The sequence below is a fragment of the Ixodes scapularis genome, unplaced genomic scaffold, assembly GCF_016920785.2.
Source record: "Ixodes scapularis isolate PalLabHiFi unplaced genomic scaffold, ASM1692078v2 PGA_scaffold10__122_contigs__length_95168666, whole genome shotgun sequence".
Lineage (NCBI taxonomy): Eukaryota > Metazoa > Arthropoda > Arachnida > Ixodida > Ixodidae > Ixodes > Ixodes scapularis.
In genome coordinates, this window is record NW_024609836.1 from 48308282 (window position 1) to 48335782 (window position 27501).

Consider the following 27501-nt stretch of genomic DNA (forward strand, 5'->3'; position numbering starts at 1 on the left):
TTTCTTGGTCAGTGGAGTATCCTTGAGTCCCACTGCTGCCAGTAAGCTCGTGTAAAGTGAAAAATATTCCAATTGAATATCGTTGCACCGCCCCTTTAAGGTGTATCCACACGACGGACCGGGCCGCGGACCGATTGATCACGTGATGCGCGGTCCGCGGGCCGCCCGGCTGCAATGAGCATCCACACGGCGGACCAAAAGAGCAGACGACAGAGCGAACGGGCCGGTCTAACCTTCGACCTCACAGCTCCGCCAAACCCATGCAGCGAGCTGCTTTGAGGCTATTTGTAAGGAGCCAAGATGGAGGCTGAACGAAAAAGACGTTTGGCCACGGTGGCCCTGGTGTTGACTATTGACGACGAGGAGGACTTAAGTGAACCGAAAAGGGCATGCATCTATTGTCCCACAGAGCGGGGAATAGCTCCACGAGCGCGATGAAGTAAAAAGTTGCATCGTCGCACCACGCCGCCATCGTCACACAACAAAAGGTTCGTCTTCTTCGTCTTCAACAGTTGGCGCCAAAAGAACACGACTTTGGATTTGGATTCCAATCTAAACAACAAAAGTCAGCTTGTTGCCAGACTTAGCACTTCAATTATACTAAAAACGCCGCGGTCCGCCGCCAGGGTCCGGGCGAGAAAAGCGCTTGGCATTTCTCAGAAGCGCGGGCCGCGGACCGCCGGCGGACCTCGAAAAGCGGTGACGTAAGCTCACGTGATGCGCGGCCCGCGGACCAAAACAGCAATTTGGTCCGTCGTGTGGATACACCTTTACCGATCCAGTGGATCCGCCGAAATGTGTACCCAGGTGCCGCTTCGTGTACCTAAGTGCCGCTTCAGAGGCGAAATCTGCATCCTTTGCTTTGCAAGCGCCCCTAGTTCGATCGGCGTCCGTCGCAGTTGTGTTTGCGCGAAACGGCATACGTTTGCTCGAGGCTTATGGTTGTCTGCGAGTAATATCCTTCTAAAAGGTGTGACTTTTTTTGCGCGTGCCTGGGAACTGCATTAAAAGAACCGTATTTCAGTAACGTACTGTTTAGGAGACTATATATAATTCGAAACAAAATACAAGACATCCATCAACCTACGCTTGTTATCCCGACCATCCGACAAACCTTTGCGTTTTGTGACGTCACGCAGCACATACGGATGTCAGCCATTGACACTGGCGAAATTCGGGGTGCAGTTTCGTACATAGGATCATGAAAGGTTTAATTAATAACGGGAGATCATATATCAAAATAAAAATGACGTTTGTCTATATGAAGGCTCCCTCGACGTAACGAGCGCAAGAACTTAAGTACTTCCGGTTTCGACCGGACAATCCCTTTAAAGGGGTACTCCACCGATTTTTTGAGCTACCTCAACTAAGTATATTTTCTGACTCCCCGGCCTTTACTCTCTCCGGTATGTTATTTAGAATCGCGAAATTCATAATAGTTATTGCGAAATCGGCAAATAAAAATGATGCAAAAACCAACATTCAAATATACGCACGCTTTTCAGGGCCGTGACGTCAGTGGCAGGCAGGCTTGCCAGTCGAGCAAGCAGCCAAAAAATAGAATATGCCAATCATTTGTTCCGTGCTGGAGCGCGGGTACTGCAGCGAGCTTCCCAAGCATTCATTTGACACTATGAAACTGCTTCGAATCAGTTTAAAACAAAATCTACAGCCCAAAGAGTGAACCCCTGCCTTCCACTGACGTCACTTTTTCATTGTTGCCAGTAAAGACTTCGAGCTTGAAAAACACGGTGAGGACCAAAACTGTAAATTCAATAACTTCGGGAAAAAACAATATTTTGACCTAATATTTGGGATACTATTTTCGCGATGTTTGTTGGTTAGTTTAGCAAAATTTCAAGCAAATCGGAGACAATGAAAAAATCGGTGGAGTAGCCCCTTATCACCATGTAGTATGAATTTTGGCACGTAAACGAAGTAAAAAAAAAAAAAAAGCAGACGCCAAAGTGTGGTGCCTGGAAAGTGACAAAAGTGCAAAAAAAAAAAAATTTACCGCATCTCCATGGTGAATGATGTTGATTGGGGCGAAGCTCGGGTGGTGCTGATTATACTGATTTTGGTCATAGGTAGTGCTGATGGTGCCGTTTTCATTCATGTCAGCAGGAGAATGTGTGGTTCCCTTCTTTTTCTTTTTTCGAGGAGACAGATGGGATGACAACTCAGAACTCCCTACTCTTTTTTTTTTCTTTTTCTTGATACTGATTTTGGTCATAGGTAGTGATGATGGTGCCGTATTCATTCATGTCAGTAGAAGAGTGTGTGGTTTTCTTTTTGTAAGAAGACAGATGGGATGGCAACTCAGAACCTCCTACTCTTTTTTTTTTTTTTTTTGTTCTTGATAGTGATTTTGGTCATAGGTAGCGATGGTGCCGTTTTCATTCATGTCAGTAGAAGAATGTGTGGTTTTCTTCTTTTTCTTTTTTTAAGAAGACAGATGGGATGGCATCCCATCTGTCTTCTTAGCCCTCTATTTTTTTTTCCATCTTTTTTTTTTTTTTTCTTGCTCTCGCTGTTGAACTCAGGAGCAGGAGCTCGTGAGCTCCTGCTCGTGAGCTCACGAGCAGGAGCTCACGAGCAGGGGCTCGTGAGCTGCTCGTGAGCTCACCAGCAGGGCTCGTGAGCTCACGAGCAGGGGCACGCCGAACTTTTTTTTTTTTTTTCCATTTTTTTTTTTTTTTTTTGCTTTTGCTGCTGAACTTACGAGCAGGGGCACGCCGGACTAAAGCCCCTCGATGTGTTTGCGTTTGTCTTGCAAGTAGCGTCAAATGCGCGAGTGCACGAGGCCCATGTCTCGAGCGGCCCTTGGAAGCAAATGGCGGCGCAGCACTGAAATGAGCGTGCTTAGGAAGCGAATGGCGGCGGAGCACCCGCTCATGGCACGTGTCTCGCGCGCTTCCACAACAATGGTTGGCGGTACTTGTAAAAAAAAACGCTTTTATCAAGGGGCTTTACGCCGGACGGCATGGCTAGCCTCTAAGGAGCTTTGCCCATAAAAACCTCGAGTACACTCGATCACTTGCACGTGATCTCGAGCAGGTCGAAAGAGTCTGTGCGGTGAGATTAGGGTGCTAATCACCCTGGCGCGTCTCGATAACTGGTCTTTCAAAACTAAATGACAGACAAGCCTTCGACAGCCTCTTCTGAACTGGAAAAAAACTCCGCTGCGTCAGAAAAGAATTAGTTTTATCCCAAGCTCCTCGCCCAGGCAATACGCCCTAAAATCTGAAGGAAAAAACAATGCTTGCTACCTATAGTCGGTGACAGGTCAAGAACGAAGTGGAAGCTCCACCCACCCCTCTCAAGTTTAGTAGAGCGAATGTTGGAGGGGATTCAACTTCCTCTCTACTGTTCACTCCGCTGAAGTGGAAAGGGGTGGGAGGAGCTTCCACTTCGTTCTTGACCTGCCATCGACTGTAGCTAATGTTGAATAAACCAAGTGATTACGCAGAATCAACAACTTGATGACACAGTGAAATAAATGACTGCAGTTTAACTAACCGGTACAACACAAGACAGGTTTTGTAATCGTTTGTCACAATTTTAATTCTCGTAACAAATAGGAATGGAGCACTGCTGCAACGCAGTGTGGAAAAGGCGAACACAATGGGCAGGGATTTGTCATTGACATGGTACATATTCCTAGACTAGTTACTTATATTGTAAGAATTGGCCTGTTAAGTAGAGGATAAAAAGTCCTGCATCGAAGAGAACTTTGCTTTGTCTTGATTACAAAGTTGTGAATGCAAGTGGACACGCACATGCAAATATTCCAAACTTTTTTTTTAATGCTGATACGAACATCTCTGATATTCGATTGTATCTTCAAATTAAATAGTATAGCATTCATACTTGAAAACTTTTTATGCTTTTTACAGTATTTTCACGAAGTGCCATGAATGACGGTGATGCTTTTGTGCAGGCGACACTGTACAAAAACAAAAATAATTGTTTTAAAGCCCAGTTTAGAATGTAGAATATTGATGATACGATCACGGTCGATTCGGATTTTAAGATTATGCAAATTTCTTTAAAAAAAAGAAGGCTGGAAAAGCCTTATTTGTAGTGTTATATATCGGGATAGTGCGAATGCTCTCTCGGACCGCAGTGGATGATACAAACAAAAGTGCCGACCTCAAGAGGGTCAGTTATCTCGATTTTAAAAAGATCAAGAGACGTTGACAAAAACAACATTGCCGCGCTTCCTGCCCCTCAGGGGGCTGTAAAGCTATTCCAAAGTATTCCAAAGAAGAAAACCTTGATATTCCATTCTACTAGCTGAGATCACATCCCATTAAGTCATGATCGACCCCTTTGCGCAGCTACCGCGGCGCAAGAAATCACGACTGCCGCAGGGCCACAGTCGCCACGGCTAGAGAGCTACGGTTAGGGCTAGGCTGCTTTCCTCTAGCCCTAGTCGAGGCTTTTTTAGCCACATCAGGGCTAGGATAGAAAAAAACTTCAACAAATATGACTGATCCTGGAGGCAGTGCAATACAGCGGTATTGCATTGCCTTCAGGATCGAAGCAAGTTTCTCATCCAGAGCCATCTGTTCTCACCTAGACTCGGCGACAACTTTTCTTAGCTAAGCACTGGAGAGGAGGAGAGTCCGCGCACAGCTTTATTCAGCGCTCAAAATGGGAGAGGGAACGCATGCCTGCACCCTCCACTTTATTGACAAGAAAAGTTGTCGCCAAGTATAGTATGTATATTTTATTACTTTTTTGGAGCTCGTTTTGGATAATGCAATCTTTGATTATACAAATATTTTCCACGACCCCGAGAGATTCGTGATGTCAAGATACCACCACTCGTTTTTGTTAGCCTTTACATTTCATAAAATTTATTCGATTCCACATTCAAAATTATTTGAATACTATACGACTACTATTCCATTAATATCTGATTCAATCCCAAAATTGCTATTTGTACAGTCTCCGGCGATATGAAAGACCCACTGGGAGCGCGTGGCCGAGGCGGTGGCTGGCGGGGGCGCTGCGAGCGCTCCGGGCAGTTCCGTTCTGCTTCGAGGGGAGAACGCTCACTCGGGGCTCAGCTAAAGCGCGCGCTTATCAGTTTGTGCTGAGCCCCGGGTGAGCGTCCTTCCCTCGAAGCAGAATGGAATTGCCCGCAGCGCTCGTAGCGCCCCCGCCAGCCACTGCCTCGGCCACGCGCTCCCAGTGGGTCTTTCATATCGCCGGAGACTGTACATGCCCACTTAGGGAGATCATGGCTACTGCGCAATATTTATCAAAGGAGGTTTGCGCATGGTAAAAAGTGTCAATTACAGTGATGGAAGTGGCATTTGACCTTCAGAAGCAGGTTTTGTAGCAGGCATTTAAAATATTGGTTTGGAGCAGCAACTGACACTTTGGAGCAGATGCCAACTTCTGTTAGCATGTCACTTGAAAAATGAAAGTAATTGCATCAATCGCTAAATGAGTTCATCTCAGATAATAAATGAAGCTCTCTTTCTTACTGAGGCATATTACTCATTACCTTTCGTCAGGCACATGGCGGGGGGGAGGGGCCCGGCCCCCCCCCCCCCCCCCCCCGAAATCTTTCATTTTGCTGGGACCTCCTCTCCTCCCTTCCCCTCATACAGCATTTTGCCATAAATGCCCCCCCCCCCCCCCCCAAAAAAAAAAAAAAAAAAAAATCTCGGCTACGTGTAATAATAGATGAAATACAAAAGAAGCACACAGCTTTCTTTTTTCATAAGGGCTGAGGTAAGAGTAGGTTCCATTTACAATAAATATTAAAAGAAATACTTTAAAAATGAAGCATAATGCAATACTTCCATTGAGATTAAGCCTCTCTCCCCCTCCCCCTTTTACATTTTACATAATTCCTGTGAAATGCCGGCAAATAACAGAATATCCGCTAAGTACGCCTAGCAATAAAAATGTCACCCCATGTTTCAAGAACATACCAAATTAAAGATTCTAATATCATAAACTGCAAAACCAACCACCCACCAATATTATGAAAACCCACAGCTGTGCTTAAGTTACACTGCACTATTCCGACGTTGGGACCAGAGTGGAGTCAGCTGCCCTTGACAGCTGCACATGAGCTAACTTGACTACAATATTTATTCAAATATACTACTTTTCAAAATTGTTTCGCGACTTTTAGTTCCTGACATTGCCGACATCGTTAGGAAATTCAGCCGATGACGGGGCAAGCCAGAGCGTAGCCGACGCTATGAGCCAATGAGACCAATCGAACAGTGTCAAAAACACGACATCATGGCATTCATAATCTTTCCGTGCGTATTCTTTTATTGGTTAAATCAATTAAGTGCCCCAGCGGATGCCTCGCCATTTCAGCTTTTAGTAAGCTTTCGCGGTTGTATGTTTTCGAGCCTACGACTGTGCTCTGACCTAAGATGAAACAACCTATACAATTGAGTATAGACGCTGTGAAATACATTTGTACTACCATTTTCCTTTACTTCTACTTGTCTGAATAATAAAATCGACCAATAAAATATTTTTATTGTTTGCTTTGTTTAAGCCCATCTCGGCGCAAGGGTGGCGCAATTCTTAGCAAAAATGGCATTTTGGCGCAAGACGTAGCAGACGTTCGTACACGATGCAATTTGGCACAAATGGTGCAACACTTCCATCACTGCAATTAGTTCTGGAACAAAAACGCAAAAGAGAACTCTTGCAGAGGAGGCTCTCGACTAAGTAAAAAATGATCTTCTTGGGAGGCACCAAAGCAAACTTGTTTTTCCAGTTTACACATTTACACTGAAGACGCACCTACAAAACAGGTTGCGCGTCCCCAATGTCCTATGCAGAAACTCTCCAAACTCTCGTGTAAGTGAATCGGGACTACAGACAAAAACCCATTTATAACAAACCTGTTACATAAAATAAGTTCATTATAGTATTAGTTATCCTGTGTAGTCAAAAGATCAATTATGTTCCTTCGCTCGTACCAGCGCTGAACTTTTTGCTTTTCAATTTTACGACCGGCCAGGTCATCCACAAGGATAGATAAATTTGACTTACATAACGCGGCCAGCCTCAATTTTGCTAGTACAGACACTTTACGAAACCTCGTTTAAACAACAATAGCAGTCGCCGTATTTTTGGCATCAGTTTCAGCATGAAGCACCCGAAGGGAGGCGAGTTCACATCGAATCCTGACGTGGCACTTCTGTCCAATACATGCTCAGAGTGCACGCCCAGAATATGATAGCCTCAGATAATCGGCAAACCAGCTACTAGATGGCAGGCACTTTTGACAACGGTCTAGGTATTATCCCACGATTTCTATTTTGTAACAAACCACAGCAAGGGAGCGAACGAGCCATCATAGTCCAATAAAGTGCAAGCGTTGCACAAACTTCGGGAGAGGTGCAGCGACAAGCAGGGAACGCAGTCATGTAATGTATTTTTAGCGCTGGATGAACTGAGATGCCTCGTAGCGTCAACTGCAGTCCATCGTAAAATAAAAGGTCCCATATCCACAATTAATTTTGTCTTTCTATATTTTTCTGGATAAAAGGAGTGTATGAAAAATGCATGGCGACGTGGCATAGTGCGCGGCGATTACAAACCGTGCCTCTTGCGAGGTTCAAGTTGAGAAGGGTCCAGATTTCTCTAACCTTTCGCAATAGTTTGAAAACAAACCCTGAACTTCACGATCGAGGTTCGAAGGTTCCAAGGTTTGTGGAATCTGCACAAAGATCACCAAACTCTGAAGTTTGTAGAAGTGGTCAATCGGCCCTATGGGTTCAGAAGCTGGTTTGATTCCAAACCCCTTTTTGTTCTCTGGACCACTAGACCTTCAAACGAGGTTTCCACCATCCCCACTGACACTGATCACAAGAGCTTTGTCACGCAGAATAGAAGATGTACCCACTAGTGCTAATCTCTCCAAATTAGTGAACATATTGATTGATAATGAGACCCGTAGACCGACGTTTTGTGTGTGACAAGACTCACACAAAATGTGTAGCATCCCCACAGCTGCTCGTTTGTTGTAAATGGGTCAAACGGTATTGAATGATGACATTAAACCTTGGATATCGCAGAAAGCAAACTGAACATTCATGTCGCAACAAAATACTACAGTGCAGTCCACTCATAAGTTATAACAATACCAGCCATAACGATGTAGTGGTTACAACAATCACTTTCAAGAGTTTCTAGGCTCGGTTTCTAGTTGAGATACTTTGATAATCGGTTATAAAGATTGAATTTTTGGGTTTTCTCATTGTCGTTATAAGTGGATTGCACTGTATTACATTTGCTGATCCTTCACTTCAGTTTAAAAGACAGAAAAACACAAAAGACGACGACGACAGATGACCCCTCTCCTTTGATAGGGAGTGGTTGTGTGTCCTTGTCCTTCGCGTTTTTATCTCTCAGACTGAAGCAATTCATTTGCAGTACACTCGCATCGATTCAGTCTATCCTTTGGCTCGCTTTTTGTTTCGGAGCTTAGCTGCCGAAAGCGACGACAAAATCAAGTATAGGTATACCGCATATAGTAGGATGTGAACAGCAGGTACATTCATTCCACCTAAGGTATCTGCTGCCTGGGATAGGCAGCGGAAAACTCGCTGCAGAGGTGGAAAAGTAGAAAAATTAACGCGGAAAACATCACAGCAAATGAAGAAAGGAGTGGTAACATTCCTTCCGGTCGTATCTGTCCCAATTAGAGGTGGACACCTTGTCCGACCCCTTCAAAGGCCGGCAATGTGGAGGTTGGCATCGAGCTGCTCCAAGTACCTGCAAAGCACAAAAGGTCAAGCATTGAGACAGGATTTGCAAAAGAAAGGAAAAGAAAAACGTTTGACACCACCGAATTCCTCGTGTCAGGGGTCTCCAAACGTTTGGGGTAAAGTGCCAGATTTGGGATCTGTTGCAGTTCTTGAGGGTCGAAAAATAAATAAAAATCAAAGAAAAACTAAATAAATAAACCTAGATGGGGATGTAAACACAAAATTTCAAGTTGGAGCAAAAACAAAATTGGGGTTGGAATTATACATGCACCTTCTTTTGAAATTTAATATTTAGTTAATTATAATACTCACCGGTCACCAATAAAAAAAGGCAAAGGAAGTATGATATATTCACACAGGGCAGAACACCAACGAGCATGGTACACCTAATGCTGCAACTTTGCAATAGGACATAGAGCACTAAGCAAGGGGAAATTTTAACGTAGTTACACAGACACAAAACAGGTGGCTAAGGACGGTGACAGTGTATGTATGACATAGAATTATCAGCCAGGAATCAGAATGGATACAACGCGTTTGCTGTGTGTCGCTAAGCTGTTCCTTTACGCACACTTAGGAATACTAAACTCAAAACAAAAAAAACAAAAAACATTTTAAGCGCCTGATACAAACAGTTGGCAGCAAAAGTTCACAGGGAATGGGAGCACAACCCAAAATGACTTACTGTGCCTTCTGACGGCATGCGGCCGTCCTCAAGACTAACGCTTTGAGAATGCGCTCCTTTCTGGGTTCTGAGTCGTGTCTTTTTCACTCACTTTCGTCCAACGCGCACGAGATAACAATGAAAAAAAAAATGGCAAGGTGCCCCTTTGCGGGTCATCATGCTGCACGTCTGCCTCAACCACCATGATGGGTGATGGAGTTCGCATGCTCCAGATAACAATTTTGTGGCACCCTGCACTAGGGTGCCTACATGTTTCCGCCGCTCCGCTGTTTAGGGTGGCGACAGCGTTTGTGATACCCGTTGCCGACAAACCAGTGTTGCCTACCTCGTTACCATGGCAGCCTCCGCTGTTTCGTCGACCATTTTGTCACACACACCAGTCGTGCGCTCGCGCTACTCCGCTAATCCTCATTAGGGCTAGGGAGCGCCCACCGCTCTCGTTCCGACGGCGAGGTTTCGGCGTGCGATGCCGGTCTGTTGCGTTCCATTTTGTCGAGGGGACTCACGTTTCGATAAACGCAACGCATACTTCCTGCTCGCAACTTCAAAGTATGAAACACCCGAATAAAGAGAGCGACAGCCACGAAAGCCGCCATCCCGCTGAGCCTCTGACTCGTCCGACTCCTCTTATGAACGGAAACGGAAGTGGCCTCACAGTGTAGCCGGTGTGTCGAAAGTACGAAAACTCAACGTTGTGTACGTGTAGCCAAATAAGAAGTGGGTCAAAATGGCGGTGGAAGAGGATCTGGGAAAGGGTAACAAGAAGTTGGCGCCACCCTAAAGCGGAGCGGAAACATGTAGGCACCCTACCCTGCACAAGCTCCTGTTATCTTTGGAAGTGCATGCGAAAAGCACGAGTCTTGAGAGCGGCAACACGCCACCAGAAGCCGCAGCCAGTCATTTCGGCTGGCGCTCCCATGCTCCAAAAACGTTTGCTGCCGACTGAACACATATGTTACATAATTAATTTTTCCATGAAAAACAAACTTTTAGCAAAATTTTTATTTTGTGAGACTCATATCGAGTAAAGAATGACCCATGCTTTTTTCTCGGTGACATACATGCACATTGTAGGCACTACCGTAGAATACCGTGCATACGTCCATTCCACACGAAGCGCCCGCCCCATCAATTTGAAACATCTAAAAAATATGCGCAGTACATTTATATGTAAAATTGATGACCGCACGTGCGCCCATCCCCTATTTTTTCCCAATTATCTTCAAATTTTGAGCGGGCGCTTGCTCGGTATATTACGGTACTTAAAAAAAGTATTCCTTTGGGACCCTGCCCATTTTAACATGGACAAAAGTCGTTCCGGCGTCTGGTTGTGGAACCACAACTGTGTGACGCACCTTGTAGGGCTAGCAGTCAAACTGCACTGGCCAAATTGTTTGAGGGGAGAGCTTTCTTTTATTCTACATACTATGTATATGAAAGTGTTTTTACCATGTCATACACAGGCACGTCACTCTCTATGCACATCCCGAATGTGGGATCAAATAGTTAATTTAAGTCATCTGTTACAGGTCATTAGACTAAATATCTTCTTAAAGTGTTAAAAAATTTAATGAAATTAGTCTACATAAATCTAGCTTGAGCTTTTGATTTAAATCTATTCTGCGAGTACCGTTGAGACCGGCTATAGCAAAGTCGTTTATAATAAAATAGTGGCTACAGCGAAGCAATCTCAATTTCCCATTCCCGTTTGCACGTTTTCTATATAGGTATCTGTGTCTGTTTTTAACAACAGAAACTAAGCGACTCCCATGGATATAGCAAAGAGAAATTTTGTGATAACTTAAAAAAATAATAAAATTTTGAAAGTTTACTAAGTCGTAGACCGCCGCACTATGCTGCCGCAGCTAAGGAGCCACCCAGAACAAGCTGCAAATGATGCTGCAAAGGCCGCCGCCAGCAGCCTCTACATTGTCGTCTGCGCCCCGCTCCTTACCTGGGAAATGCCTTTTCCGCATTGCATGCGGCATTCCGATGTGGGGCAATCGGAGCGCTAGATACAACGTACCAATGGAAAGACTCCAGATTTAAGAGAGCGAACAACTCCAACCATGGAGAGCATTTACAATTTAATGGCAGACGCCTCCTGGGCAGACTGACACAAGTGCGACTGCATTTGGTTGTCGCGTGGTCAGCAGGGTGAGGAAGTCAGGTGGAGAGGCGGACATGTTTACAGACAATGAACGCTTTCGAGTTTTGACTCCTTGCAGGCTGTAGCTTGTCTCGCAAATATGGCCAACAAACCACATGACCTCGATCGAGCAGTTGCTCCCTCTCTTAAAATTAGACTCTCCTTTCCGACGTAACGCAGACTTCAGCACAAACTCAGTGCCATGTGCACTTGTTTGTTTGCTTTGTGTTTCATGGGGGAGTTGCTGGTCATTGTGGTCGCACTCTGCGCGAAAGTCTAAGTTCGCTCAAGCACCGATTCCGCAAATCATTGCCACTCAACAACAGACAGTCCCAGCACCGCCAACACATTGACGGGGAAGACGAAGGCAATCTCCTTGAAACAAGAGCATGCCATCCTCGCATAAATGTAAAGAACGCCGTGTCCATTGCGGTGGTGACACAATCCATACGTAGCTCGCAAATTCTTTTTTTGACAGGAGCTTCTCGCAGTTGGCGAGAAGCAGCGCCATCTAGCAGAGAGCGTGTGCGGGGAAGCCTTGACCGCTTTCTGTGCCCGTAACTGCCTGTGTAATCTTTTTTTTTTTTTGCATGCTACTCTTATGCAGTCCAGATATAACGAAGAAGCTGATATAACGAATTCATTTCCGCTTGACGTTCACTTTGTTATAAGCGGTCTCAATAACATTACACAACTAAACAAAAAGGTGCGTCAATCACAATATAAAAATGTGTATTCTCATTATTTAACAAAGTCATCATTTTCACAGAATTGAAAAACTACAAAGTGGGCATTACCGCACAGCTTGTCTTCTTTATCAAAATGGTACCAAAGTTGCTAATGGTGCCAAAAATAAGAAAACACCAATGATCCCTATTAAAAAGTATTTAAAAAAAGACACTTTAAGTTTGAATATTCTTTTTGGTAGTTCACAGAAGATTAGAAGTGTTAAAGGGGCGGTGCAACGATTTTCGGACTTCGGTCAAAGATTTCTGGAAGTTGCCCTCTGACACTTCTGAAGTAAAGAACAGAAAACCGATTTCGCCTGCGTGTCCTAGTTGTTGCGTAAAAAAAAGATGAATATTGGCATTTCGGGCACCCCTCAACTCACTCCCAGCCTTCAGGGTCACACCTGGTCGCACTCCCAGTGACGTCATTCGGAGTGCCGTGTAGCTTCCCGTGTGCTATCTCGGAAGACGCTTCCCCTCCCCCTCTCTGCGTACATTAGCGGGCGCTATGCTGCAGCTTAGAGCCGAGCGAGGTCACGTAATCTTTCCGTCGTAGTTCCTTCGGCTGCCACTTGGGGCTGCAGGTGGGGGAAAAAGCTCGACTTTTGCTTTGCGATTATGCAGCGGAATCGCGACATTTTTAAGGGGAGATGCGCGTCGAAAAAGCGAGTTTTTCGTGCAACTTTTTAGTTTTGAGTTTTTGCCCGTAAAAATATTCTTGGACATTCAGTTACAACTTCCCAAAAGATCATGCGAAAATTCGAACGCCAAATTAGTAAAAAGTTTATTTTATTCAACTACGGTTGCTCGAGAAAGTGCTACTTTCCGCGCACATCGTCAATCTTCGAGCGTCTGCATCTTGAGAACGCGTCGCTGCCCGCCATTGCCATTCGGTTGGGGAGGTTGAGTAAGCCTTTTTCTTACAGACAGCCCCTCCCGCAGTTTCGCATTTTGGCTGAAAATAATGAAAAAGTCGTGTTTTTTGCGCCCGTTTCGAGCGTTGCTACTGGACCTTTAAATCACGTGGTGCTCTAGCGAGGCTACCATTGGCCGAGACTGATGCGTTTCTGCGGCGAAGCCTACCTCCTGCTCTCGGATTTTACGGCATCTCGATCAACCTCTCTGGCCTTTTTGTTTTTGTTGATTGAATTCACAGTGAACGACCCGACAAAGCGTGACTTCCGAGCTCGGAAGTCTCGGACGAAAAATAAGTACCGAGGACGCCGTCGCAAACCTCAACGGAAAACGACAGCGGAAAGCACTCGCCCGACCAGTGCTGGCCCGCCGCCGCCAGCTAGGCCTAACGAGGGCGACGGCCACTCGGACGAAATCGACGCCGCGGTGAACTTTGTCAGCGCTTCAGAGGTGAAGATTGGACTGTTCGAGAAAGATAGAGCAGCAAGCGGTCGGGATTCCACGAGTAGTACTGCGATATGCGACATCAGCGCGCTTACGGTGCTGGTAAGCGGTGCTGCTTGCCCAATGTGCTACACCAGTACCCTTGCGGTACGCGAAGCGACCGAAAAACGAAGAGTAAAGCTATACGCACTCCGGAGTGCGCTTCGGACGGAAATGGCTATACGCACTCCGCTTTTCTCGTATAAAAAGAGTGGACACAACGAGTTTCCTAAGCGGTGCCATGGCGTAGTGGTTAGGGTGTCCGCTTCATACGCAAGTGGACGCGGGTTCGATCCGCGGTGGGCCTACTTTTTTTTTTCTTTTTTTTTCAAACATTTTGTTTAGTTGAGGCATTTGGCGATATTTACGACATTTCCTTTTTTGCAATGAACAGTAAAAAAAAAAAAAAAAAAAAAATCGAATGTTGTCGAGAAACTTTGCAGAACTAAATGGTATCGGACTCCCTTTCCGGAGGTGCGATCGGGGACAGCGGGGCTTGGATTGCCGGCTGGACGCCGCGAAGCGGCGTGTACTGGTTACGCTTAGTAATTAGCAGCCGATACTGTCGCCGCGAAGCGGCGTGAACGCAGGCGGGGGGCTGTGTTAACGAGCGCCCCAGTGATTCACGCGCCGTTCGAAAAGGGTGGCCCGAGCGGCATGATCTCTCGGAGGAGTGCGTATAGCCATTTCCGCGCGAAGCGCACTCCGGAGTGCGTATAGCTTTACTCAAAACGAAAGGGCCTTTCGTCTTTTCTTGAGCTGCATTGTGCGAATACCGAGTGCCCTGCATCGGTACTCTCTGCTGTGCACACCTCGAGCCGTGTTGTGCCTGGTGAACTTGTGGATGGCGCCAGCGGAAGCCGAGACTATCAGAGTGGGAGCTCCCGCGACAGCTTTGCCGTGAACATCAAGGCGGTGGTGGCAGCGCGCGCGATTGGCATCGGGCACGAACAGCTGTCGCGTTTTTGTGCCGTTCTTGGCTTGCCGGTGCCATTACATCATAAGAACTTTGCAGCGATCGGCAAAAAAGTTCATGTTGCGGCCATGAAAGCCGTGGCAGAAAACATGGAGAAAGCCAGAGTTTTCACAAAGGAGATGGTGGATGACAGCGATGTTGGCGTTATGTTCGACGGGACGTGGCAAAAGCGGGGCCACAAAAGCCATAACGGCGTTGGCGCAGCTGTGTCTGTAGACACTGGCTTGTGGCTCGATTTCGAGGTACTTTCCAACTTCTGCCTTGCATGCAGTCGGCACCAAGATTTCGGGAGTGAAGAAGAGGAAGTGTGGCAAGCGTTTCATGGCCCTGTTTGTGAGAAGAACACTGAATGCTCCTCTCACGCAATGGAAACAGAGGCAGCAGTGCGCATATGGACGCGGACCCCCTCACAGGAGACACCATTGCGCTTCACCAAGTTTCTAAGCGACGGGGACAGTAAAGCTTTTAGTGCAGTCTCCGAGGCAAAAGTGTATGGCGAAACATCTGTCACGAAGGAAGACTGCACAAACCATGTGGCCAAGCGCCTAGGAACTGCACTTCGTAAGCTCAAGACCCCTCTTCCACATGGTGAGAAGTTGAAGGATGGGCAGATTCAAAAGTTGCAAAACTACTACCGGATAGCGATCACCAGCAACAGGGGCAACGTCCGGAAAATGTATTGTGCCATTTGGGCGTCCTACTTTCACTCGTGTTCCACAAATGCTGCCAAGAGCCACAAGTTCTGCCCCGAAGGAGTGGAATCATGGTGTAAGCACCGGCGGGCCGAAGCACTCGGAGAGCCCGCACCAGACCACACTCCGCTTCTGACAAAGGCACAGGGGCTGGCTCTGCTCCCTATATACAGGCGTCTCACAGAAGAAAAGCTGCTCACCCGCTGCTTGCAAGGGAAAACACAAAACGCAGCGGAGTCTTTGAATAGCAAAATCTGGCTGCTATGCCCGAAGACAAAGTTTGCCTCCAGGACTGTTGTGGAAACGGCAACTGCCATTGCTGTTTTGTGGTATAACAGGGGGCATGGAAGCTTTGAGCAAGTGCTTCAGGAGCTTGGCGTACTGCCATCAGAAGAGCTTGTCGCCCTGGGCAGCTCCCGTGACCAGAGGAGAATAAAAAAAATGTCAGCCCGCCAAACCGCTGAAGCCCGAGCACATCGCCGTAATATGGTGAAGAGAGCACGTCTCACAGACTCCACTCGGGAAGATCTTGAGGGGCCAACGTATGCGCCAGGAGAGTTCTAAGGAACTTTGCTGTGTTTGGGACATATTGCTTTATTTTATCAAGTAGTTTTATGTGCTTTGGTCATGCTTTTGAGAAATGAAGATGTTTGAAACTTTCAAATGCATTTTTTTCCGTTTGTAGTTTTCAGCATTTTTTACGCATTGTGCAACAGATTTCAAATACTTACAATAGTTAGATTTGAATGAAATTTTCCACACAGCTTCTTCAGAGTGTGTAGAATGTTGATATCTATTTGAATTTTCAATATCCCTTCTATATTTTTTGCAAAAAATGTAAATGTTGACTCATAGCACCTAAGATAAACACTTTTGGTGTTCCTGATTCTTTTTTACAAATATAGGATAATATAAATGAATTTCAAGTAGTTTTCAACATACTACCTTACCTAAGCAGCAACATGAGCTATTGCAGGCTGCGCTAACAACATATTTATTTATCAAAAAGTTGTGCACAAAAAGCACTATATTGTGTTTTTGTAGACACTCTTACACAAAAACCAACAAAGCTACATAAAAACTAAGAACCTATTTGGAATTGACATTAAAATCTCTATCAATGACCAAAGTTTCAAAATCTTAGGTTTAATATTAAAGAAAAAGTGTTTCCGGGGAGCATCTTCCCTTAATGAAGGAAGTGTTTTCTCTATCCTCTGGGACACGATAAACAACGTAAAAGTGACGAGATGCAAATTCTTTTAATCATAAAATCGTTGCACCGCCCCTTTAAGGTATTTATTTATATCTAGAGTTTACACCAAGTTTACACCATAAGCTAGAGCCAACATTTGCTGTCAGATTGAAGACACACGTGCAAAATTAGATAATGGATGAAGGAAAAAGGCAGAGGAGAACTCAGACCTGGGGTTCCACTGCTCAACCCTGGCCCTGAGAATAGACGGACCCAGCAGGCTTGACAGCTGGTTCAGGCACTGGCTAGCAGCGCTTGAGGTCAGCGCATTCTCGCAGCTCTGCAACCGGAATCGAGAGACAGACGATAAATGCGACTCCGAGCACATTTTTATTTACCCCCACCCCATTTCCTGCTATAGAAAGTGTGGCTCCTATCTTCTTGCATAACTTGGGAGTACACCCAACCGTATAATAGATACCGGGAATATGTTGCCCCACCAGTGGCCACACATCTTTTGCTGGTGCATAGAGGAGCAAGTAGGAGGATAAGACGAGCGGGACAAGTGCCTCCCACAAAGACCTTTGCTCAAGATGGCTGGTGGCATTCTCTTCCAGCGCTCGCTCTACTAAGGTAGAAAGAGTGAAGGGCTTTGCGGGAGATCCGTGTCCTGCTGCTCTCGACCTGAAACAGACTATAAATAAAGAATGGATCCTGTGGTCACAATTCCTAAAGTCTTCACGGCACCGCCTGGCTCTGCAAAGATTGAACGTGACCTGTCCATTCTGTTTTCTGTGAGGACATATGGTGGCAGCAATAAAGAAAATGCCCTTCTTAATGGAACCACGTGCAGCAGAAACCGAAAGTGCTAGAACCGCGACACTTGCACTAGTTCAAACCAAGTGTCCAGACCGTCAAGCAAACGTTTCACACAAACCAAACACAAGCTCCTTGAAGCAAAACATAAGACACTCAAGCACGAGGGTGACATACCAAACTGTAGAAGATGGAGTCCAAGAAAGGCTCGAGGAGTGGCCGGAATGCCCGTTTGCCGACGCCCTTCACTATGTTGGGGAGCTGCAAGAAACGGAGTTTTCGGGTGCGCACTTTAATACTTCAACTTTTAGGCGACCTTACAGTTTATTCCCACTTAACCCAATGCCACCGTTCTGCACATTGTGCATGACAACTTGTCAGGAACTATGTAAAAGGGCTCAAATAGGACAAGTGCTAGAGCAGGGGGTGGCCAAACTGCGGCTCGCAAGCCGCATGCGGCTCTTCGCAGGTTCAAGTGCGGCTCGCAGCTCCCTGGTCAGCGTGCCCCCCTTCTCCTCCTATGTCCCCAAGAAAAAAAAAAGTTCTAGCATTAAAAAAAAGAAAAAGCTAACAGTTTCGACAGTCTTGTCCTACACAGCAAAGCATGCAACTGGACTGGTTTTTTACACATAAGTGTCCAGTGGCCCTGTTTCTTTTATTAATCTAGAAAAAAATTCAAACCGTATATGTATACGAACGTCAGGAGCAGTGGTGGCTAGCGAACCATGCATTCATTTTTGCTTAGCGATTGAAGAAACATTCTACTGCCTTGTGTTATTTGTTGTAGCCGGCAATTACACTTGTCCTCTTTGGAAAAGACTTCCCTCCATATCGTTTCTTGTTAAAAATCGCTCCCCCCTTTTATTTTTTTCCCCCTACGGCTCTCTGAGTTTTTGTAGTTTTGTCTGCCGCTCTAACCCTTTGTCAGTCTAGCCACCCCTATGCTAGAGCATAGCTTAAGAAAAAGCTACAAGGTGGTGAGCACATGAATCTAAGGTAATCCTCAGATCAGAGTTCCTTTCTATCACAATGCTACACAAAAGTCCTTGGTTCAAAAACTTGGCTATTTTCTACCCCAGCAAACCTTTTCACATCAGTTTGTCACCGACTGTAGTGGGAGAAAAAAAAAGCTTTCAAGAGACCAAGCGGTTTTTAAAATTTATTTAGAACAGTTCAAAAACATTATTGCTTCTGTGATTGGACAAACAGCATTTCAGTGATATTATAGTTATAGGCTTCTGCGACGGTTGACGATGCCAGTCCCTTATTCTCACTAGAACACCCGACGTCTTGTTCTGGTCACGAGTTAAAGAACTTAATGCTCCTCATTTTTTACAGCGGAGCTGTTAAGGGCTAGTTTCCCCAGTATCGTCTCCATGGAGAAACAAATATTGACACAAAACTCCAGACAGCTACTGCCATCTATGAACGACGGCGGTAACCTTTTCGGCATTTCCACTCTGGTGAAAACCAGAGTGGAAAGGCTGAATTTCTCTAGGCGTCGTACTAGAATTCGTCCTAGAAGTCGTCCTTCAGGTTGTCCTAGACGTTGCCCTTGAGGTCGTCCTAGACATAGCCCTTGAGGTCATCCGAGAGGTTGTCCTCAAGGTCATCCTAGAAGTCATCCTTGAGATTGTCCTTGAGGTCATTTTTGAGGTAATCCTAGAAGTCGTCCTTGAGGTCGTCCTAGATGTTGCCCTCAAGGTCGTCCTAAAAGTCGTCCTTGAAGTCGTCCTAGACATAATCCTTGAGGTTGTCCTAGACGTCGTCTCTGAGGTCGTCCTAGACATCATCCTCTAGGCGAAGTCCTCGAGGTCGTCCTAAAGTCCTCCTTGAGGTTGTCCTTGGCGTAGCCTTATAGGCGTCGTCTTTGAGGTCGTCCAAGAAGTTGTCCATGAGGTCGTACTAGACGTTATCCTCTAGGCATCGTCTTATACGTCGTAAAGATAACAGCTTCACTGCTCTTCCATCTTCATGTGAAGTGGAAGGGTTCTACATTTCTTTAATACTATATTTTTTTACAGTTAACCCGTGGAGCTAAAAAAGAAAATAAATTTATACCCAATAGGTGCATATTACGAATGACAAATATTACACCTAAACAGTATTTAGCGAAGTTGAGAAAAACCTTTTATGGTGTCTAACTTATATGAGAATGAACGAGCTTCTCCATAAAATTTTATGCCAAGCCGTACGCTTAGTAAAACATATTTGCAGTTGTATATCAATTAATCTATCAAGCCAGGGTGTGCCAAATTGTGTTTTACGAGAAAAGTGGCGGATGCGAACTCGACTCATTTTCCCAGGCACGCGACAAAGCATCTAGCATCACGTGGTTAAATCAAAGTTAGCTTCAGAAGGAATGCAACTCTGCATCAATTTCGAATGCTGGGTTTTTCGCTCGCATACCGATTGCAAATTTTGGTCTTAGTAGCACTGTGGTGTGCTCTGTGAAGAATATTTATCTATAAAAGGCAATGCTACCTTATAAAAAAAAAAAAGTTAGTTGATGTCTGCATGACATCAACCTACGACATATTTCTCGCACTGTATTTTGCGAGACACAGCTCTCTGCGGTGGCACCCCGATTTTGCACCCCGGGGTCACTTTTTCGAGCGGTCTCGCTCGGCCTTGGTTTCTTCAGAAATGTAACTTCCTTGTTTTCGCAGTTGTCAAATACTGAATTCAGAAATTTCTAGATCTCAGTGTCTGCCACAAAGCGCGAGGCCAAACGACGTAGATTTGCCATTTTGTAAAGACGAAGGAGCACACAGTGAAGATGTTCTTTTTTAGAGATTGCGCCGGGACCCGACGACGGAGGCAGCTGATGGTCGCTGACGGAAGAGTAAAGCAGACAGGACTCCGCGGATAGGGGGGAAAAAAAAAACACGTCTATTTACAAGTGAAGCTAATTTTCGAATGTCCTGCCAAAGGTTACAGCACGTGCTGTCCTTGTCTTCTTCTCTTCTCAAAGCGTCCCCTGCCCCAGCTCGCACGAGCGTCGCCAGTTCACCCACACACAGGGGCACACGTGCAAACGCCAACACGCAATGGAAAGAAAATGAAGCTCGGTCCTGTTCCCGCGTCCACTCACGGTGATGGCGGGGCCGATTCTCACAGCTCCCGACTAAGTATATTTTTTAGACCCAAAATGTCAAAAATAATATATAACAACTAAACTCAAACGCGTACGCACATCAGACACATCTTACACAGTGTTTGTGACTCAACCCGTCGGAATCCAAACTATCCAAGAAATTTACACCAAAATGCATATCACACGCCAGTAAAGTGATTCTTACTGTGCCCGCCAAGGCTCCAAAGCAGTGACAAATCTCGCGTCGAGACTAGCGCAGCATCTAGCCTCCTAGCCTAGGCCTCTTTGCCGACAGGTTATCCAAGCCACCCAGATTTCGGCGGGTCTTGAATCGGACGGTGTGTAGCTGGTTCCGGAATTTCTCCGCACAAGGGCGACGACAGTTTATACTCTCTCTTGATTTACGAATCAGGAAGGGACCTCGCAGGCGGTCGCCGTTGTCGACGTCTTCTGCACTCCCAGCTCTCTCATACGTGGCCGGCTGGCAGGTGCTCGAGTCTTCATCGGCGTCCCTAGCTATATTCTGGGACATATTCATCTCGAAGACGGTGTCCTCGTCGCTGTCCCCGCTTTCCCTGACATCTTCACCGGCCGGCTGTGACGTCAGCCACCCTAACAAGATGTCTGACTTCTTGTCGACACCCACTTCCCTGCCGTGGTCACTATCAGCTTGCCAGAACGTCTGCCGCCAAAGCAAGATATTCGGTTCTTTCTCGTCGTCGACGTTCACGTCCTTGTCGTGATCATCCTCCGCTAGAAGAAACGCCTGCCGCCCAGGCAATACATCCGGTCCTTCGTCGTCATCCACGTTCTCGCCATCGTCGTCCTCGGCTCCCCGAAACGCCTGCCGCCCAGGCGATAAGCTTAGTCCTTCGTCGTCGTCCACGTTATCGCAGTCGTCATCTTCGGCTTGCCGGCATTTTCGCCTCTCGGAAGATACCCTCGGTTCTTCTTTGTAACCGCCGCCCATGTTCTCAACGTGGTCGTTATTGGCATGTAGGAACTTGTGCAATTCAGGTAAGATATCGGGACCGGCCTCGACGTTGTCGAAGTTCACACATGGGTTGTCCTTAGATCGCCGGGACGCCTGCCGCCCAGGCCAAGTGCACGGCCTCTCGTCGTCGACGTTCGCCTGCTCGTCGTGGTCACCCTCGGCTCGCTGGGACGTCCTCCAGGCACGCGAGGCGTTCAGCTCATTTCTGCCGTCAACGTCCGCCTACACAGACACGCAGCCGCGATTGTTCTTCGACGACCCCTCCGTGTCGTCGGCCTGTAACAGAATCTGAGGCGCCTCGCGGATCGACGGGTCCCACCTCTTCTGACCTTGGTGGTCCAAGTTGTTACCGCCGGTCTTGCCCACCACGGTCGTCACCTTGTCGGGCTCACGGCTGCAGTCTTCCTCCACTTTGACTTTCTCGGCGTCTCCTTTTTTCTTTTCAAACAGAAGTTCTTCGTCTGGTGTCTTCGTCCGGGGACATTCGCGGGAATAGTGCCCGAATTCCTTGCATTCAAAACACTTCACCCGATAATTTTCAGGTACGTTGCCCTGCCTTGGGCTCTCGCGTTTTTCCTTGAGAGAAGTGGTGGTTTCAATAAAGGGCCTCCAGACCTCAGCTCGCGACAGTCCGAGCTCTAACAAGACCCGTTCTTTGACCGCACCATACCCACTTCTCTCACCCGTGTTCACCCTATTCACTAGTGCACGCATGCTCTCCGTAAGATAAGGTCGCACAAGATATCCTCTGAGCCGCTCAGGGACTTCATATGTCTCGAAGACGTTTTCTACGCCATCAAACCAGCTCGGCACTAATAAGTCGGACGACGGCATGGGAGTCAACACTCCCTTCATCAATCTCGAAAAGCGAAAAACTTCATCTCTGAGGTTGAACTCCATGTCGCCTCCACTGGCTTGCCTTCGGTTTTCTGAGCGTAGATATTCTAGTTCTAGCTCGAGGCATAACAGCCGTTCTTTCTCCCTTATAAGTTCTATCTCCTTTTCAATTGAGCTGTATGATCGGACTCCTCCGTTCCCATCCCCTTGTGTCTGCGAGTTCGCCACTAATCTACTCAAAGGTGACAATTCACCTGGCCCGTCAACATCCCTATTCCGACCCCTATTCTGCTCTGGCGTTAGAACCGGCATCCGCCGCTCTGCGCTGTCTGTATCCATGGCGGGCACACGTCAAAGAATCACCTTACCGTAAGGTCAACTATTGCCGCTGGATCACAGACGCAGCCCGCTGCTGAGAATAGTCAGGCACGAAATGATGTCCGAGCTGTAGACCCAGGCGTTCCTCGCTGGAGTGGGACGGCATCTGGTCCGAGGTAGCTCTGTCACCACGAAGTAGGTCGGTGGTCCAGTCTTCAAGGAGCTCGGTGGTCCAGTCTTCTCTTTAGAAGGCTCCACCAAAGCCGCGTCAAGTCGCTGTCTGCCGATTCCGTTGTGAAGATCACGCCGCCGGGGTCCGCTGACGCAATCCTGTCGACTGCGCCAGTGAAGATGTTCTTTTTTAGAGATTGCGCCGGGACCCGACGACGGAGGCAGCTGGTGGTCGCTGACGGAAGAGTAAAGCAGACAGGACTCCGCAGATAGGGGGGGAAAAAAAAACACGTCTACAGTAAAACCTCGTTATAAAGAAGTTGAAGTAGCGGTCGTAATTACTTTGTTATAACCATTAGTTTGTTATAGCCAATGTCCATTTCTTCCAACTATTCAAGCAAGGGGAATTATGATTGCTTTGTTATATCCATTTGTTTGTTATATCCCATTTTGTTATAACGAGGTTTTACTGTATTTACAAGTGAAGCTAATTTTCGAATGTCCTGCCAAAGGTTACAGCACGTGCTGTCCTTGTCTTCTTCTCTTCTCAAAGCGTCCCCTGTCCTAGCTCGCACGAGCGTCGCCAGTTCACCCACACACAGGGGCACACATGCAAACGCCAACACGCAATGGAAAGAAAATGAAGCTCGGTCCTGTTCCCGCGTCCACTCACGGTGATGGCGGGCCGATTCTCACACACACCGCAACAAAAATTGCTTAAACAAAAAAACAAGAAAAAAATTATGTGCCGCCGGAAAGTGCCACCCAAAGATAAAGCACAGTTTCTGTCGCTTGCTCTTACATGCCGCTGAGCGTAAAAAGAAAAAATTACAGCCCAGTTTGGAGCAGCAGAGAGCGAACCGAAACCGCACAGGAACACGCCCAAGTACACTCAGGCGAGGCACTCAAAGTGTTAAAATACTCACCTGCTTGCACAGCGTCTCGAGGAGCGCCACGTGGTGGATGTAATGCCTATGACGGGCCGCTTCCGCGAGTGTCGGCATGCACTGAACCACGCTGGCAGATGCCTGTGGAATCTGCGACAGTTCCGCCACCAGGTGGATGCACCTGCAGTGTCGAAGATGGCGGTGATCGTGTCACTGCGACGAACCTGTTGTGACAGAGTTGCAAATTTCATCTGAGGGGTGATATTAAATATTTAGGGTTTAGCCTGCCATAGGATGAATATGGCTACTTGTTGAGAGTCTGGAGAGAGTGTGGATGGTTTCGAAGAAGCCATCGGGTTAGCAACTTACCCGTCTGCCAGTTCCCACGGCTCCGGTGGCTTGCGGTACTTCCAGTCCATGCACAGCCCAGGCTTTGGCTGAAGACTCTCACAAGAGTAGGTCTTCTCGAAAAATGGGAGAAAGAACGACAGAGCAGGGCACTTGTGACATGTTCCACTTGTCTCTCTCAAAGAGAGAAGGAAACCTAAGGCAGCCAATCAACACTTCACAGCAAGAAGACGCCTACAAAGCCAAAGCTTTTGCTTTTGACAAGAAAAGGCTACGAGCCACGAATTAAAGACATCGGAAGCTAAAACCACCCACTGAGCAGCCCCATCATTGTAGGAAAGGCTGCCGAGTTCACTGCGCGCCCAAACAACCACGACTTTGCTGCTTCCAAAGTGTGGTTTCGCCGCTTCTGCAAAAGGCACAACCCTGTCTTTTGTACAATGTCTGGAAAAAGTAAAGACGTGAACGTGGAGATGTGCCTATGTGGACAAGTGGAACCCTGCAGGATTACCTGGATGGCTACTTTCCGTACGACACCTCTAACGCCGATGAAACTGCCCCGTTTTTCGAGCTTTAGCCCGACAAAACCATCATGGAAAAGCAGGACAACTGTACCGGCGGCAAGCAGAGCAAAGAGCGCGTTGCCATCGTGGTTGCAGCAAATGTGACGCGGACGGAGAGGCTCCCCCCTTCGTTATAGGAAAGTCGCCGAAGCCTCGGTGCTTTAAGAACGTCTGCTCCCTGCCAACCGACAATGCAGCTAACAGCGAGGCGTGTATGAGCGGCGAGTCGTTCAAGCAGTGGCTCGGGAAGTCGGACGGGAAGTTTGACTTTAGTGATCAAAGAGTCCCGCTCATTGTGGACAATTGCTCAGCTCACAAGGTTCACATAGAGCCAAAGGCTATTAAATTGGATTTCCCCCTCCAAACACGACTGCAGTTCTGCAACCGGTGAACCAGGGCATCCTAAGGAATATGAAGTCCTTCTACAGGTGTCACATGCTCAAACGGCTGATTTCTAGCACGAGGAGCAATAACAACTATGCCGTGACGCTCCTCGGTACGATGCACGTGCAGGTGCATACCCAGGATCAAGCTACAGCGGCAACAGTCGTCAACTGTTTTTGCCACCGTGGCTTTAGCGTTGCATGCGTGGAGACGACAGGTGACTCCGGACAGCACGAGACTGTTTCTGCAAATGTGCTCAAGGTGCTGCAAGACGTCAATTTTGCCGATTACGTCGACGTGGACAGCAGCATGCTAGTGCATGGTGCCCCGACAGACGAGGTCATCGTCGCACAAGTTGCCATTTAGGAACCTACCGTGGAGGACGAGAAGAATTGGTAAGAAACACCGGTCCGGCCAGGCGCGCCACAGCTTATGAAGGCGCTCAATGTTGCGCGCCTTTTCTTCGGTTACGAAGAGGGTGAAGACGCCTCCTGCTACGTTTGTGACTTCAATGCGGGCTGGTGTGAGTCGCCTTTTTAAATAAAAAACCAAAAGTGATGACCGAATAATTTTTTTTTCATAAATAATGTTGTTAGTTTTGTTCGTTTTCCTCTCTTTTAAATGCAGAATTCTGCCATTTTCCTTCAACTTTCATTAGTTCAAACTTTGTTTAATTCACACTTTTTCAACGTCCCCTTGAAATTCGAATTAAGAAGCTTGTGCAGTAGTCGCATGAAGTCATGTTGTGACTATGTCACGTGATGTCATACTGCCATATAAGTCACATGAGGCTATGTTGTGACCACATCATGCGATGTCACATAGTTACATGATGTTACGTGATGATTGTGATGCTGCGACTTCATGTCACCTGACGGCTGGGCCAACATGCCCTGCCATGGGGTATGCACGGACGGGCAAATTTATGAAAGTGGGGGACTTCCGTTGCAAAGCATTCCATGCTTTAAAAAAGCTAAGTGAAATATGACAAAATATTGCCCTGTGCATGTTCGAGAAGATTCACTTCTTCGTTCATCTAGAAGATTCGTGTATACTCCTACCCCGAGCATAGAAGATAAGGAGACCAAAGTGACCTTGCCTAGTCAGTCTCATCCTAGCTCTTTCCCGAACATTCTAGGTGGAATATTCGAGATGATGAGCATAGCAGATGAAAAGCCGAGCGCCGTATTGCCGATTCATTCACTGATTCTCTCTTGCGATAGCCAGCTGTTACGCCGACGCATCGTTGCTTGCTGCTTCTGCCGCGGATACTCGCTGCGGCTGCTTTTCCGACGCGTGTAATTCTTTTTCGTTTCTGGCACAACTTCGACCCCCTTCAATCTTTAGTTCATTCTGTTTTTTCCTGCTTCCTCGTCTGTCATTCGTGACAATATGCACTATAAAGAATTTGTACTACAGTTGAACCTCGACTTAACGAAACCCGATTTTACGAATTTCCCGATTTAACGAACGAATTCAGATTCCAGAAGCAGCCTATGCCCGCAAAATGACTTTCTCGATATTACCAAGTTTCCGATTTAACTAAATAATTAGCGGGCCCCGTAACTTTGTTAAATCGAGGCTCAACCGATGCATGCCATTGGCAGTAGACATCATCTAAAAACCATTATTGTCTTACAAAATCTCATTCATTTAAAAATGACAAACATAGAATGTAAGCTATTCTAAAATGCCAATCAATATGGCTAAAAATATATTAATCTTTCAAGTGTTTTTTTATTAAGATTCTGCATGTAGTTGTCCATATTTTTTCCCTGGCCTCAAATTTATACAAAATAAGTTCACCGATTGCCTGTGATTTTATCCTCTCACCATTTTTTTTTCATTTGCTCTATAGATGTCAGGTTAAAAAATCTTCAGATAGATTTTTACACATGGCAATAAAGCAATGGTGTCCCTCCATTTTCTCATCATTTGCTTATACAATACCAACTAAAATAGCAAGCATTTTGGTATGTCTAGCTGTTTCATATTGTTGACTATATGTATTTCTTCAGAAAAAGCTTTCAGCCTTTCCACTCTGGTGAAGAAGGAAGACCAGCGAAGCTGTACGCTCGTCCCGTGTGTTTCTTCTTCGTCCTCGTCTGTTTTGTGCGCTGTTTCCTACGATGAATTCCCACCAACTCGCCCAACTATCCATTTTTCTATGATAACTGGACAGGTTGCCGCCACCAATGAGCGGCGGCGGCAACCAGACTGGTTGTCTGGTTGCCACCGTCGCTCATAGATGGCGGTATCTGTCCAGAGTTTTGTGAAGTTTTGTGTCAACATTTGTTTGGTACCGGACACAAAACTGGAGAAGCTAGCCCTTAACAGCTCTGCTGTAAAATGTCCAACTCAGCCCCAGCTTGCCCTGCTACCGTCTATACTCTGAGTCACCAGTTGTGTGCAGTACAGGCGAAGGCAACGCCAGGCGAGGGGAGAAAGGGCAAGCACTGGAGAGGCTGGGGAGGAAAAGATAACCTCCTCTCCTCTCAAACGAT

At 46.6% G+C, this 27501-nt stretch overlaps 2 protein-coding genes across 2 annotated transcripts in view; one reads left to right on the forward strand and one right to left on the reverse strand.

Annotated features, from left to right (window-relative positions):
- Nucleotides 1-5668: 5668 nt before the first annotated feature.
- Nucleotides 5669-27501, reverse strand: part of LOC8043914 — a 49329-nt gene continuing 27496 nt past the window's right edge. Inside the window, exons 13-17 of the mRNA XM_029991115.4 lie at nt 24072-24163; nt 23742-23883; nt 17576-17659; nt 16813-16922; nt 5669-8769 (exon numbers count right to left, since the gene is read on the reverse strand). Coding sequence (XP_029846975.2) covers nt 8724-8769; nt 16813-16922; nt 17576-17659; nt 23742-23883; nt 24072-24163 — 474 coding nt within the window. The 3' untranslated portion in view covers nt 5669-8723. The remainder of the gene's footprint in view (nt 8770-16812; nt 16923-17575; nt 17660-23741; nt 23884-24071; nt 24164-27501) is intronic.
- On the forward strand, nt 15045-15954 carry LOC121047275. The gene has a single exon (XM_040502394.2). It carries the CDS (start codon nt 15064-15066, stop codon nt 15952-15954), a length of 891 nt encoding a protein of 296 aa, XP_040358328.1. The 5' UTR covers nt 15045-15063.

Bases quoted from the DNA above. Each gene is read 5' to 3' on its own strand.
- LOC121047275 (XM_040502394.2), top strand. From the start codon at position 15,064: ATGGAAACAGAGGCAGCAGTGCGCATATGGACGCGGACCCCCTCACAG.